The sequence below is a fragment of the Doryrhamphus excisus genome, chromosome 19, assembly GCF_030265055.1.
Source record: "Doryrhamphus excisus isolate RoL2022-K1 chromosome 19, RoL_Dexc_1.0, whole genome shotgun sequence".
Taxonomy (NCBI): Eukaryota; Metazoa; Chordata; class Actinopteri; order Syngnathiformes; family Syngnathidae; genus Doryrhamphus; species Doryrhamphus excisus.
In genome coordinates, this window is record NC_080484.1 from 5993299 (window position 1) to 6008006 (window position 14708).

At 38.5% G+C, this 14708-nt stretch overlaps 2 protein-coding genes across 9 annotated transcripts in view; one reads left to right on the forward strand and one right to left on the reverse strand.

The window, feature by feature from the left end:
- Positions 1-2499: 2499 nt before the first annotated feature.
- On the forward strand, positions 2500-12451 carry LOC131107671 (uncharacterized). Of its 2 annotated transcripts, none has more exons than XM_058057912.1 (3): positions 2500-2758; positions 4958-5114; positions 11876-12451. In XM_058057912.1, the coding sequence occupies exons 1-3, from the start codon at positions 2532-2534 to the stop codon at positions 11966-11968; spliced, it is 477 nt and encodes a 158-aa protein (XP_057913895.1). In that variant the 5' UTR covers positions 2500-2531; the 3' UTR covers positions 11969-12451. The 2 variants fall into 2 exon arrangements, with proteins under 2 accessions (XP_057913895.1, XP_057913894.1); XM_058057911.1 differs by lacking the exon at positions 11876-12451 and adding an exon at positions 5676-6111.
- Positions 4994-14708, reverse strand: part of strbp (spermatid perinuclear RNA binding protein) — a 101245-nt gene continuing 91530 nt past the window's right edge. For 4 of the 7 annotated variants that reach the window (XM_058057906.1, XM_058057903.1, XM_058057902.1 and 1 more), the window contains 2 exons: positions 14265-14342; positions 4994-9602 (listed from right to left, as the gene is read on the reverse strand). In XM_058057906.1, coding sequence (XP_057913889.1) covers positions 9508-9602; positions 14265-14342 — 173 coding nt within the window. In that variant the 3' untranslated portion in view covers positions 4994-9507. Of the gene's footprint in view, positions 9603-11701; positions 12441-14264; positions 14343-14708 lie in introns of those variants that run through there. The other 3 variants (XM_058057901.1, XM_058057905.1, XM_058057904.1) reach the window with 3 other exon arrangements.

The following is a 14708-nucleotide window of genomic DNA, read 5'->3' on the forward strand; positions in this document are numbered from 1 at the left end:
TTCTTCCTCACCTTGGCCTCTTGCGTCAATCATCACTCGTTTTTCTTTTTGTGTTTTACTTCAAGACAAGTGATGGCACGCACTGGCTGTCGAGATGACCACGGCACCATCTAGTGGCTGAAGTACAAACTGCACCTCTGCAATACGTTACTGTAGTAATGTTGTAAAATCAGTATGTTTGTCTTTCACCAACATATTACTATTGTATGAAGTGACATATCATTAACACTAATTAGCAATAAAATAACATTAGAAACTGCATGAATTCATCTTCAGTAGTATAGTATTAGTATATTAGTAATATTTAGTGGTAAGTATTTTCAATGCCAAATGTATGTTAGTGGGAAAAATTAAATAATTGAGTCATTAAAACAATTGTATTGCCATAAATTGTGCATTGAAACAAAAACATTTGCTTTGAATAAAAACAAGTAGAAAAATAAATAATAATAATTATATTGAATAAAATTAGTACAAAAATACCACATTATGAGTTGTTGTTTTTTTACTATTTTTAAACTTGAAGGAGTTTCAGTGTTGAGAGCAACAACATTAAAAATGAATAATAATCAAATCAATGTATATTACAAAACACTACAATGCTGTTTAGAGGCACAGTGAAATGTGGTGCATTATTATTAGATATAATCAACCTTCTGGATGCGGCTTCAGTCGCCATTGTTTACTACTACTTACTACTTACTTACTTACTACTAGACAGGAAGCTAAATAGCTAGCCTATGTGGTTGCGCTCTCGCAGGAAAATACTGCCATCTGGTGTTTTGGTGGGGAACTGCAGGTCACAAGTTCATGAAACATATAGTATTTATGGCACATCACTACTAAGCTAAATCCAAATACTTTTCACATATTTGAAGCTTTTTAACACAATACTTACGTTCCATGGCTACTCCATGGCTCCATGTACATGTGTGGGTTTTCTCCGGGTATTCCGGTTTCCCCACCCCCATTCCAAAAACATGCTAGCTTCATTGGCGACTCCAAATTGTCTATTGCTTTAACGCAATACAGTATGTTATGTGTAAACTGACTTTGATGTGAGAACAGGTGCGGACTCAAACCCCCCCCTCCACCACCATGTGGCGCACCCGCTCTCCTGACAAACAAAAAGCCCAGAGCGGCCGTGTGTATCTGCCGGCTTCATAACTCACACGTTTACACTTACGGACGGGGATCAGGTGTCGAAAGCCGTGTAAGTCTGGAGCCGCATAGCGCTGAGCTGCAAATGGGCTGCAATTCCACTTCCCTACAGCCATGTGCTTTATGACCCCGGTGAAGCCGTGCTGGCGGCACATGACTGCTGCAGTGGCATCAAAGGACCGGCACGGCAGAATGTTAACGAGACGCCACCATTCCAGTGGTTTATGGCATCATGAGCGACACTGTGAGGAAAAATAGGACATGTTACTTTCTACACTAAGACCTGAAAATAGATGGCACAGTATTAGAAATATGCAGCTAATGATTTCACAGAGGAATCATGCAGTTATCTTCACAACAGCCTTATTTTACAATGTGTAGCAAAACCTGCCACCCTATTTGGTATTTGGTACTCATAAAGAGGCTCAGGGACACATACTACCGGGATATTGAACAATATTAAAAAGCTCTCTGCATTTAATTTTCGCTTTTTTCAAGGATTTTTTTCATGTAATTTTTTTCAATTGTTTTATTATTGTTTATTATTATTATTATTATAAAAACAGGCTCTAGAGACACATACAGTATTACTGTTACCCTACATCAAAAAGTTGCTAGAAGTTTTGCCTTTCAATTAATGTATTTATTTAATGTTTCCATATTTTTAAGTGATTGTTTTATTTAAGTTTGCATAAAAAGACAATAATCACACATCGTTATTCTTATTCTTATAACAGACAATTATATAAATATATTAGACTTGACACAATTTTTTATGTCATTAATTTTTTATTTAATTTTGTACTAAAACTTTGGAAAAAAAATGCATGTCTTATTGATTATTACATAATAACAGGTTCTAGAGGCACGTGTTTCAATAGTTTCATTTTGTAACTTGACAACAGCGACCTCTAGCGTAGAGGCATCATATGAGTTCTATATGCACGTGCGGATGGCGAGACTCACCCGGATATCCGCAAACCTTTTGAACCCAAACTTCATAATAAAAAAATATATATGATAATAACGTCGTCCTCATAATTATTTCTGAATCTAACTTTCATTTTCGTGAGTCACAACAGCGACCTCTGGAGGCATCGAGGCGATGTACATATTCTTGCTAGTGAAGTTTACCCCAACCTATGCTAGCTAACCCTAGTAGATGTTAACAAGCAGAAATGTGATGCAGTAATGGTTTATACGTCCTGATTATTAATCAATCAATCAATCAATCAATTAATAATTCAATCAATCAATCAATCAATCAAATACTGGATGGTTTATGCTCAAATGCATCTCTTTAGTGACGTCGTTGTTAGTCGTGACAGCTAACGTCACTTCCTGTTACAAAATGTCGCCTACTGAAACTAATGCCCGTCGAACAAAGTCATGAATATAAAGTCGTGTATTTGGTGTTTCTAGGTGAAAAATACCTGACAAGGATGTCTCGAATGAGACTTACCGTCTGTTTGCAACACTTCTTTGGTTCCATGTTGTCCAGTTGGCCTTCATTCTGTTGTCACCAGCTGCAGATGATTAACAGTTGTAAAGGCTCGGCGAGAGTCTGCCCCCTGGTGGCCGAGCATTGGGAATGCAGGTAAGTGCAGCTGTCATTACAAGCGTTGCGCCACTAGATGGCGTGACATGGTTACAAAAGGAGGTCAAATCTCATAACTGCTTGTCTAATGTTTTTAAAAGACAACTGTATGTATTTTAATGTTACTTTTGCACACAACTGTACGTTCATTATTTCCTGTAATAAATATCACAGTTATGAGGAATATCACACCACACATAGATGAACATTTGGAATACATTACGTTAGTGTACTTCCAATTAGGAGTCATTAGGTGCTATATATCCTCGGGAATGACTCTCCCAGTGTATGACAGGGCTATCGGCTAGTGGAGCCATTGAAAAAAAGGCTGGTCAAAGCTCCTGCTGCTTTTTTGTGCTGCTTTATAATGAGACCACTTTTAAGTGGATGGCTTGGACTTTTTACCCCCCCCCCCCCCCCCCCCTCCTGAGTAAATGCCTCCCTGTGTGCGCTTGGAAATTTCACCTTGATGAAAAACAAGCCTTCAATAATGCAACAATATATATGAGAAAGCCTGACCTCAGGCATCGCTTTTTTATGCACACACAGACACACACACAGCGGTGGGATGATTGGCAGGCGGGTTCTGGTGGCATGGAGTATGGAGATGTATGTCATCAAATGATCGACAGCTCACCCATCCCGCTGAGCCGTGATGATAGCCGATTCCAGGCCCAGCGGCCACTTCGACGGTATAATGTGTTTACACTAACAGCGGCCATTTGTCCCGACTTTATGAGCTGCTAAGAAAGCCTCCCAGGGGATTTTGCTTGTTTATTGGAAGTATGTGTCCTATATGTGGTCGTGGAACATTAGCTGCTAGCTTAAAATAGCTGCATTCTCGGCGTTTGAACATATGATGTGTTCATTGGACATGTGGGAGAAGTCGCCGGGTGGCGGAAACGGTGACGCTAAACTGTCAACTCATTTGAAGTGCATTCTCACATAGGGTATAAAACCACACAGAATGTAAGACGACCCCTCTTTTATAAGGAATACATTTAAAAACACAACCACAGAAAAAAAGATGATTTTTTTATTTTCCAATGTTGTCTTATATTCGGTTCAATATTGGAAGTGTGCTTCCGCCTTGATGCTGGAATTGAAGTGCTTTTAGTTCATTTAGCTTAAATGCTACTTCAAGATACTTCAAGTCCATTTAGCTTAAATGCTACATATAGCATGTGTGAATTATGCTACCATATGCTATGCTGCTGCATGTCTGACTTATATTTCTCCGTGATGGGTATAGGACACACAGTAGCAAGGCTACATGGAGGAGTTGGGACACAAGTGTTAGCATAGCTGTGTGATGCTAAAGTGCATCACATGCTAGGTAGCCTATTCGACTGATTTTAAAAACACAAACATCAAACTCAACGCTCGGACGCCTGTAGCTGAGACGCACAGTTGGCAGCGCTTTATTTTAAGATGTGTAGAAAAGCCTGACACTTTATCGCTATCACTTTATTTAATTGGTATTTTTATTCATGTATTTACACTTTGCATAGAAATAAAATTGCATTTATTATTATATTATTATTATTATTATTATTATAAGACCAGCCTGCAAAGAGACATAGTATTATTGTTAGAACAATATTATTTTTTATTTTTTAAATAAATATTATTATTAATATTATTATTTATTATATATTACTATCATTAATATTATTATTATTAGTTATTATTAACATTATTTATTATATATTATTATTATTAATATTATTATTTATTAATATTATTGCTATTTTTATTCATTTATTACACTTTGCGTAGAAATAAAATTGCATGTGTTATTTATTATTATTATTATAAGACCAGCCTGCAAAGAGACATATTATTGTTAGAACAATATTATTTTTAAAAAATAAATATTATTATTTATTATATATTATTATTATTATTTATTTTTATTAACATTATTATTTATTATATATTATTTTTTTTATTATATATTATTATTAATATTATTATTTATTATATATTATTATTATTACTATTTGTATTATTAATATTATTCCTTATTTGTTATTATTGTTTTTTATGTCACTGTGTATTATAGAGCAATATATTTATTATTCCTATGAAGAAAAAGCTCTAGGGACACAATATTAAAAACTAAATTTTCAACATTTTCTTATGATTATTAATTTTTTAAATAACCTGCACGTCTTGTGTATTTTCTGCTTCTTCCAGTGAGCAAGACAAAAGCCAGAAAACGAGAGCACAGGGTTGTTTCTCTGCTTTATTGTTGACTTCCAAGGACACGGATGACGTGCCATCATCTTCTCTTCGCCGTCAACATTTTGCTACCAACAGCAAATCACCAACGGCCTCCTCGGCTGCTCCACCGGTGAGGATTAAATATCGCTTTTATAATCACAACGTCGTAGGCGGCATCAGAAAATGATGTTTGTCAAAAGCTTAAAAAAAGGAATATTTACATCCAACACTCAAAAGGACGGTGATTTGTCCGAAGACTTCAAATAAAAACGGATGCGCCCAAAACAATTCAAGTTGTCCAAACATGTGGATAGTATAGTATAGTGTATAGTATAGTATAGTGTATGCATGTGTCCATCATACTGTAGGTATATACTGTAGTATAGTGTGTATGTTTATATGCTCCTCTAGAAAAAGCAAGTTTACTCTAGGAGTAAATACATTCTATTCTACAATCACTACATTCACAACTTTGTCTTCTCCTTCCTTCATCGGGACGCTGATGAACCTTCAACAGCAGCTTTGTATGCTAAAACATGCTTAACATGTGTGTGTGTGTGTGTGTGTGTGTGTCAAGCCCCCCCAAACACACACACTCCGAAAATGATATGATCCGCAGTTATTCTGGTCAACAGCGCAGGTGAAATGTGATCTGGGATCTATTCCGTATCTATTTCTGCTGGGCTTGCAGGGTCCCGACTACGCCATCTGGCTTCCCAACACCCAGCATGCATCTCTGTGGCACCGCCTGCGTTCACCCTCCAGCAACATGCCGGACAGCGCTATTTCACACCACCGTCGTTATTCTTATATACATTTTATACCTCATATCAAGGTGCGGACCGGGGTCCGTTTGCGGCCCGCCGCTGCTTTTTCATTGGCCGCGGCACATTCTAAAAATATTCTTTAACACCATAACTAAAAAGAATAAACAACAGCAAGAATTTTACAAGAATAACGCCACAATATTAAGAGGATAAAGCTGTAATCTGATTTTAAAAAGCCATAATTTTATGATTAAAAAATATCATTTTAGTAGCTGAAGTTGAAATATTAACGACTATTTTTTTGAAGTTGTAATATAAAAAAACACAAAAACAAATAATGTTGGAATTTAAGAAAATTAGATTGGGTCAAAAATGATTACATGATGGGAATAAAGTCAGAATATTATGGGAAGAAAATTCCCTAAAAGAAATTTAAATTAAAAACAGAAATTGAAAAAAGTCTCTAATCTTACAAAAATAAAGTCAAAATATTTATTTAAATGTCACAATTATATGGTAATAAACTTGAAATATTATGATGTAACTGTAGTACCATTGAATTGGAATATCCCAGAAAAATATGTTATTTTAAGTTGTACAAACAAAACAAAATAAAGTTGTCATTTTGGGGGGAAAAAAGTTATAATAGTATGGGAATTAAGTCATAATATTATCAGAAGAAAATCCCCGAAAAGAATATTGAAGTAGTTGAAAAAAACCCTACAACAGAAATAAAAAATCAGTCAAAATATTAAAAGAAAAAAGTTCTTTCATTCTATTATGAAAAAAGCCGCAATTTTAGGGAAATAAACACGTAATATTATGAGGAAAAAATAATGTGACTGGAAAAGAAAAAGTTATCATATTATGGGAAAATAAGTGAAAATATTATGGGAATAAAATCATAATATTAAAATAAAAAAATGTACAAAAGCAAAAAAACAACAACAGCAATTATATATTATAATATATTATATATATATATATATATATATATATATATATATATATATATATAGACAGACATACACTGTTTTCTCTCATCTTCATGCCAAAAGTTGCATATTAGCGTGTGATCGCTCGCCCTGAGTGTGATGTGTGTTTCCTTTGTGCTTTTTTATTTATCTCCTCTGTGTCTTTATGTTGATGAAATTCCAACAAAAAACAAGGAAAACTGGCACCCGCAAACCAAAAAGCTGGCCAACCTGAGCTTTTTTCCAGCATAATTCTACTAAATGTCATATTTCAGCGCTCACCGCTAGCCAGCACTCAGCATGTTTTGGGGGATTTGTTTGTTCCAAAAGGTCCAACAAAAACCGAAACCTAATTTTTCCGACAAGAAAATATATTTTACAGAAAATAATTCCAGCTTTATGTGCAGACAACAAGGTGACATAATGCTAATGAGGAATGAGCGGAATTTATTAGTGTTCCTCCTTGTCTGCATCCAAGTTGAAGAAACTAGGATGTGACCAAGCGGACCTGCTGATTGGTCCAAATCAAACATCATGACATGAGGAGAACCAGAGTATAGAGGGGAAGGAGCCACCTGCTGTGGCCCAGCATGGTGCTCTGTATTCGGGCACACGCCTTGAGCAGCTGGTGTGCCACTACGGAGGTCTCTGGGAAACTTAATTAATTAAATTATCAGAGCTATTTTTCATGGAATTTTTCATGGGAATTATCGGTACGATGGATGATTATCGGATTAAAACCCCTAGTTTTAATTATTACCTATGAGGAGTGACTGTCTACCGGCCTAAACGAATGCAGTCCTTGGTAGAGCATGTCCAATACCGCCCTCTATTGGTGGGAACCCTAAATACATGACACTGATGAAATGTTGAGCTTCCTGCTGTGATAGTTGGGAATTCATTCATTCAATCATTTTCTACTGCTTTTTCCTCACAAGGGTCGCATGGGTGCTGGAGCCTATCCCAGCTGTCTTGGGGGCGAGAGGCGGGGTACACCCTGAACTGGTGGCCAGCCAATCACAGAGCACATATAGACAAACAACCATTCACACTCACATTCATACCTATGGACAATTTGGAGTGGCCAATTAACCTAGCATGTTTTTGGAATGTGGGAGGAAACCGGAGTACCCGGAGAAAACCCACACATGCACGGGGAGAACATGCAAACTCCACACAGAGATGGCCAAGGGTGGAATTGAATCCTGGTCTCCTAGCTGTGAGGTCTGCACGCTAACCACTCGACCGCCGTGCCGCATAGTTGGGAATAATAATAATAATTTTTGGGAACTGGATGATGAGGGAACTGGAGTGCAGTACTTGGCTGCAAGCAGCGGGGGCGCTGTGGCTCCAGCCAGGCTACCAGCGCAGCATGAAACCTCCTCCTGTTTCCTTCATCTTTTCCAGTCCTAGCATCACGACGATTTCACCACTTGTCCTCTCGGGGGCAGACGCACGGGTAAACTCTCTCTGTGGGTGTGGGGGGCGGGTGGCCAGGGTGACTGTAAATGTGAAGGTCTTCCTCATTAATAAAAATCTGGCCATCTGGAGAGAGCACGGGGGAGGGGGGGGGGGACACTTCATTTTAAACACATTTCACTGACGGATGCCCGCACTGAAGCGACAGAATGTTGTGATATCTCCTGAAGGGGGCGGGACTATACACAGCACACTTGGATATACTTTAGAGTAGTCAGTGTACAGCCTGTATAGGACTGAAAACGAGTCAACACAACCTCTGGGTTGTTTTGCTGTAAAACCGCCTCCAAGAACCGCGGCTCCCCCGATGCTGGCAGCACTCATGCAGCTCCAGGCCCTACATTATCCTCCTGGCACTTTTGTTATTACGTATGACTCCTTTTCAGTGGATAGTACATCTTATCCTACCGTGGACGCTGTACGCAGACTACTCTAACGCGATGTCATGTCGTAAAAAAACAGCGGGAATGAAAACATTTTTCAAAATAAAAGTACAGCAAAGACTCTGCATCGTGTGTCAACATGCAGGTCGGGATGTTAGGAAGCCAGTTTTTGTACTTCATATACTGCAACCCCATATCAGGTACTGTAAGTCGTGCATTACACACACACACACACACACACACACGCCTGTCACATCCCTGCCAGCCGTGAGGCGTTTGAAAAACGTGTGCTTTCTGACAGGAAGTGAGTGTGATTGGTAGAGAAAAAGGAAGGAAGGAGAGTCTTAAGAGTAGACATGAATAGTACTGTAGTAATATTAAAGATATACTGTATATATTTATATACTGTATATAGTATTTTCCTACATCTAGCTTGTGTGTTTATAGAAAACGGGAAGAAAGCTAAGTGATAGTATCATCCTAAAATAGAACAATAAGTTATCCTTTATAGTGTATTTACATAAGTACACGCTAGTGTGTAGTTATAGCAGTATATGTGTCATACGTACACACACACGTACAGTAGAGCTATATATCATAGAGATACAATCAAGACCTGCTATTGCAACGCCACGTGTAGGACATTCTTCCCAAGAGTGTATTGCTAGAAAAGAGCAGCCCCCAACCCCCCCATCCCCGTCCAGCTTGTCTCCCAAGTATTGCTTTTGTGTACGCACCCCCCCCCTTGTGTAGCAAGCGCCATCTTGGCGTAAGAATCAGTCATAGAAGAAGAGGGCAGCAGCAAGAAGAGAAAGGCAAAAGAACAAAAAAAGACAAAGACAAGGGGAGGTGGTTTCATTTCAGGTTGGCGGGGGGGTCGGTTGTTCGGGTGTGGGGGGGTCCAAGAGAACCAAAAACCTCTAGAAGTCAGAGAAGAGATCCTGGGGGCCCAGATGGATGATGAACGGTGCGATGGTGCGCGGCTGGTAGAAGGGATTGTCGATGAAAAGACCTCCTGAAATGAAAAAAAAAAAAACACAAGAGTGAGACCTCCCTACGCTTCTAGGCTGATCTGGAAGATTTTTCAAGAGGGGATGGTGGCGGTGATATGAATAGGATGGAGAAATAAAAAGATAGTATACGAACGCATGACGACATTCAACTGGAAGGACAAAAAGGAAAAACACCAAGAAAAGCCTAAAGCCAGAAGGGGGTGCAGTGCTGGGCTGCAACCAGCAGAGGCGCTGTTGTCCAAGCATTTCATGATTTCACTCTTACATGGATCTCATTAAAAAATGATCATTTTTACGATCTTTATAGCATTTACAGAAAGTCTGCAATCATTATGTCAACTAAATACATACACAAATACTACATACATTTGGGCACCCTTGTTGTTTTATTGCTTGGAATACCTTTAACGCTAATTATTGGAATACAATATTAGTTTGGTAAGCTCACTGACCCTTGACCTGCATACACAAGTGAAGCCAATCATGAGAAAGGGGATTTAAGGTGGCCGATTGCAAGTTGCATCTTCAAAACAACTGTCACATGACCTGAAAGCAAAGATTGTTCAACATCATGGTCTAGGGCAGGGGTCTCAAACTCAATTTATCTGGGGGCCACTGGAGCTAGGGTCTGGGCGAGACTGGTTTTCCAACCCCCCCCCCCCAAAAAGCCTCCAAGTTATTTCCTTTAAACTTAAAAAAAGCCAAAAACTTACCACTTGCACGCAGATAGGGAGGATAACTATTAACAGTTATTTAACCTTTAACATGAACATTAATCAAACGTAATAATTTTTTCTGGGTACATGATACCATACAGCATCCATATCAAACTTGCGCGGGCCGCACTAACATTAAACTTTCATATCAAGGCGGGGGCCTCAAAATAGTGTCCTGCGGGCCACATTTGGTCCGCGGGCCGCGTGTTTGAGACCCCTGGTCTAGGGGAAGGATACAAAAGCTAAAAGCTTCCGGTCAGTCTGAGCAGATTGATGCCAACACTCTTGGCTGTATACCTCCACCAAGTCAATGACCCTAAACGCTGCTCCAATTCTACTAAGGCGTTCATGCAGAGGAACAAGTACAACGTTGTGGAATGGCCATCTCAGTCCCCAGACCTAAATATGATAGGAAATCTGTGGTGTGATTTAAAGCGGGCTGTCCATGCTTGGAAACCATCAAACCTGACTCAACTGGCGATGTTTTGGAAAGAGGAATGGTCCAAAAGACCTTCAACCGGAATCCAGACCCTCATTAGAAGCTATAGGAAGCATTTATTTCTGATAGGAAGGAGGATCTACTAAATATTGATGTGTTTTTTTCTTTTGTGTGTTGGTCTGCTATATGATATACGTATTTACATAGAATCGATGATCCCAACAACCAGTCATTTACTATGGAACATCTGGAACATGATCAGGGTTCTCCAAACTTTTTCACACCACGGTATATTGTTTATTTTAAGAAGATGAAATATCAAAACTCAAGTTAAAAAACAAAAATGTTTAAATATTGAAGGTATGAATTTGACGTTTTCCTTGATTTCAGGAGACATTTTTATTGTATAAAAATATAAGACGCCACACGTATACTGTATACATTACTAGAAGAGTCAGAAATCAAGTGTTTAGTATTGCTTCTCTTCAATAACACACACATCAGATATTCCCACGTCTTTCCCTGCTTTATCCTGTAAATATCCATACTTTTATTGAAGGAAAAGTCGTTTGATGGCGCTATCTGCAGCTATTAATCCAGCAGCGGGCGCTGCATCACAAGTCAATTCATCCAACATGTTCCAACACAGGGGTCTCAAACACACGGCCCGCAGGCCAAATGTGGCCCACAGGACACTAGTTTGAGGCCCCCGCCTTGATATGAAAGTTTAATGTTAGTGCGGCCCGCGCAAGTTTGATATGGATGCTGTATGGTATCATGTACCCAGAAAAAATTATTACGTTTGATTAATGTTCATGTTAAAGGTTAAATAACTGTTAATAGTTATCCTCCCTATCTGTGTGGAAGTGGTAAGTTTTTGGCTATTTAAGTTTAAAGGAAATAACTTGAAGGCTACCGTTTAGGTCGCTAGCTCTCTAGTTTGCGAGTTAGCATGTGTCTCAAGACCGCAATATGTTGTAAATAAAATATTTAGTGTATATTTAGAGTATAAATGTGACTATAGTCGTGTTTTGTCATGTCTACAGGGCTCTAATAATGCTTTGAACGCACCACGGCTGTGTGCTGTGACATTCTTAGTAAATGTAAATGTGTTTGGCAGATGGATTCTAACTGGATTGGGTCGCCGATGAATGACGGCAATGAAAGAGAAAAGAGGAGGGTACTGGAGCTGCACTTTTATTGCAAATGCTGATCTGAAATTGTGGGAGAAGATCAGCATCCAGGTAAGAGGATGTGAAAAATGGACATCGTGCAGGCGTGGTAGGAGAGTATGGACGAGCGCTTGTTCAGCTGAGAGGAAATGCAAACACACACCAGGAAGACGGGCGCTTTTACAGCAAAGCAACTTTATTCCAACATGACGGCGATGATGACGATGATAATGATGATGATGATCCCACACAGAGAATGGCTTCGGAGCTCCTCCCGCCAAAGCAAACAGACTTGAAATAACAAATTCACAGTACAAATCCTTCAAGTTTGATCTGAAAAAGCCCCGCCGTATTCTTCACCGTAGCCATCAGCAAAATACAATCCAGCAAGAAATGGTCTCCCATCGAGTTAGCAAAAAGCCAACGTTTCCTGGCGCTAAAAGAAGTGGTAGTGCGGGACGGGGTAGCCGGGTACTTTCATGACGGGTAACAGAAGCATTCTCTTGGGCAAACCTGGAGAGGGAGACACCACAGACTTGGTCAAGGGAAGCCAGGAGTCCTTGTGCCGCACCTAAGGCCCCCCCACCAGCAGCAGCAGCAGCGTTAGTGGTTAGATGCAAAGTAGGCCAGCACCCTGATAAAGCAGGAGACGGGAGGACAGACATCTTCCTCTTTAAGGTTTTCCTTGCCTCTGTCGCCAAAGGGCTTGCTGCTGATGCTTGACACTTCTTGTCAATTGGAGCTCGAGAAATGAAATCCACTTGAATAAAAAGGCAGCAAAAACTGGAACGGATTTAGTATTTATGCTGATGCTGCAGTTTCCAAAATCCAGCATGAGCCACGCAGTCAGTGGCTGACATCGTACTTGTAGTCCTCAGGACGACAAGAAAGAAAAAAGGAAAGAAAAACAATGAAAAAGAAAAGAAAAAGAAAAAAGAAACCAAAATACAATTTAAGAATAAAAAGATAAAAAATTAAAAAAAAGGAAGAGAAAATAGGGAAAAAAAGACCAAAATGAAAGAAAAAAATGGAAAATTAAAAAAACCAGACCAAATATTAAAAAATAAATGAAATGGCAAAAAAAGAAAGATGTTACAATAATATAACATAAAGGGGATAAAAGAAAAAATGGGATCTAAATAAAAGCAAAACAGAAAATAAAGAAAATATGGGGAAAAATGAAAGAAAAACAGACAAAAAGCAAAAAATGAAAGAAAAACAGACAAAAAGCAAAAAATGAAAGAAAAAGTGAAAGAAAATAAAATGAAATTTAAACATGAATAGAAAAACAAACAAAAAGAAAAAATGAAAGAAAAAGTGAAATAAAATAAAATAATAAAATTAAATTTAAACATGAATAGAAAAACAGACAAAAAGAAAAAAATGAAAGAAAAGGTGAAATAAAAAAATGAAAGAAAACATTTAAAAATGAAAAGAAAAACACACAAAGAAAAAATGAAAGAAAAAGTTAAATAAAATAAAAAATAAAATAAAATGAAATTTAAACATGAATAGAAAAACAAACAAAAAGAAAAAATGAAAGAAAAAGTGAAATAAAATAAAATTAAATAATAAGATTAAATTTAAACATGATTATAAAAACAGACAAAAAGAAAAAAATGAAAGAAAAAGTGAAATTAAAAATATGAAAGAAAACATTTAAAAATGACAAGAAAAACAGACAAAAAGAAATAGTAAGAGAAAGATGAAAAAAAAAAAAAGAAAAACAGGAAAAAATGGGAAGAAATGAAAGAAGAAGAAATAATCAACATAAAGGATAAAACGAATGTTCTTCAACGTTGGAATAGTGGAGGCGTTTGTGGTCGGAGCTCACTTTCGCACCAGCACGCAACCATGGTGCGTTCAACGGCTGCCGGACAACGTTCCACATCTCAACAATAAAAATGTATTTACCACCAAAAATCAAAATCAATGTGCAGGAATCCACTGTACTTGTAGCCAGAAATAAGAATCAATGTCAGCAACAGCGCCTTCGCTGGCGGCAGCCGAGCACTGCACTCAATTCAGCAGCACATCTGCCTTTTTGTCCCTAACTGTCCTTCCTGGGATGAATGGAAGCCTAACGGAGTGGACACTCAGGACACTTTGCTTGAAGCACACACCAGCAACCGATCAATCTATCAACCGATGGACGGATCAATCAGAAAAACATGAAGGAAGGATAAAGATGTGGTGAAAAGCCAGGAGAATAAAAGCAACTTCGTGAGGCATCAAGATGATGGCGGTAGATGTGAGTGAGGAGGGCGTGGGCCAGGCGGATGGACAGACAGACAGGAAGTGCAGTGAAAAGCAGGGAAACAAGCAGATGCAACATACCGTAAGCGGGAGCAGCAGCCGCAGCGGCGGCGGCAGCAGCAGCGGCAGGGCTGTAGCCATACGGCGTCCCGAAACCTGCTGGAGAGGAGGTCAAAAGGTCACATGGGAAAACTCACAAACCACATGACGGCGGAAAAAATACCACCTCCGATATAACAACTCCCCAGAAACACCCCGGGCCTGGAGAGTTAATCATGCAAACCATGAAGGTGGTGGCCTTCTCCACGGAGCTTGTCTTCCGGTCACTCACACACACGCATGCAGACACACAGACCCGCTCCAAATTTCAACATCTGAGATCTATCGTTCTAAAAAAGAGATCTACTTAAAAAAAAAATACTCATTTTAACTGTGTTATCTTATTTATAAAATATTATATTATATTTTATTTTATATTTTTTTATTATATTATATCTTATTAATATATATTATATATATTTTTTA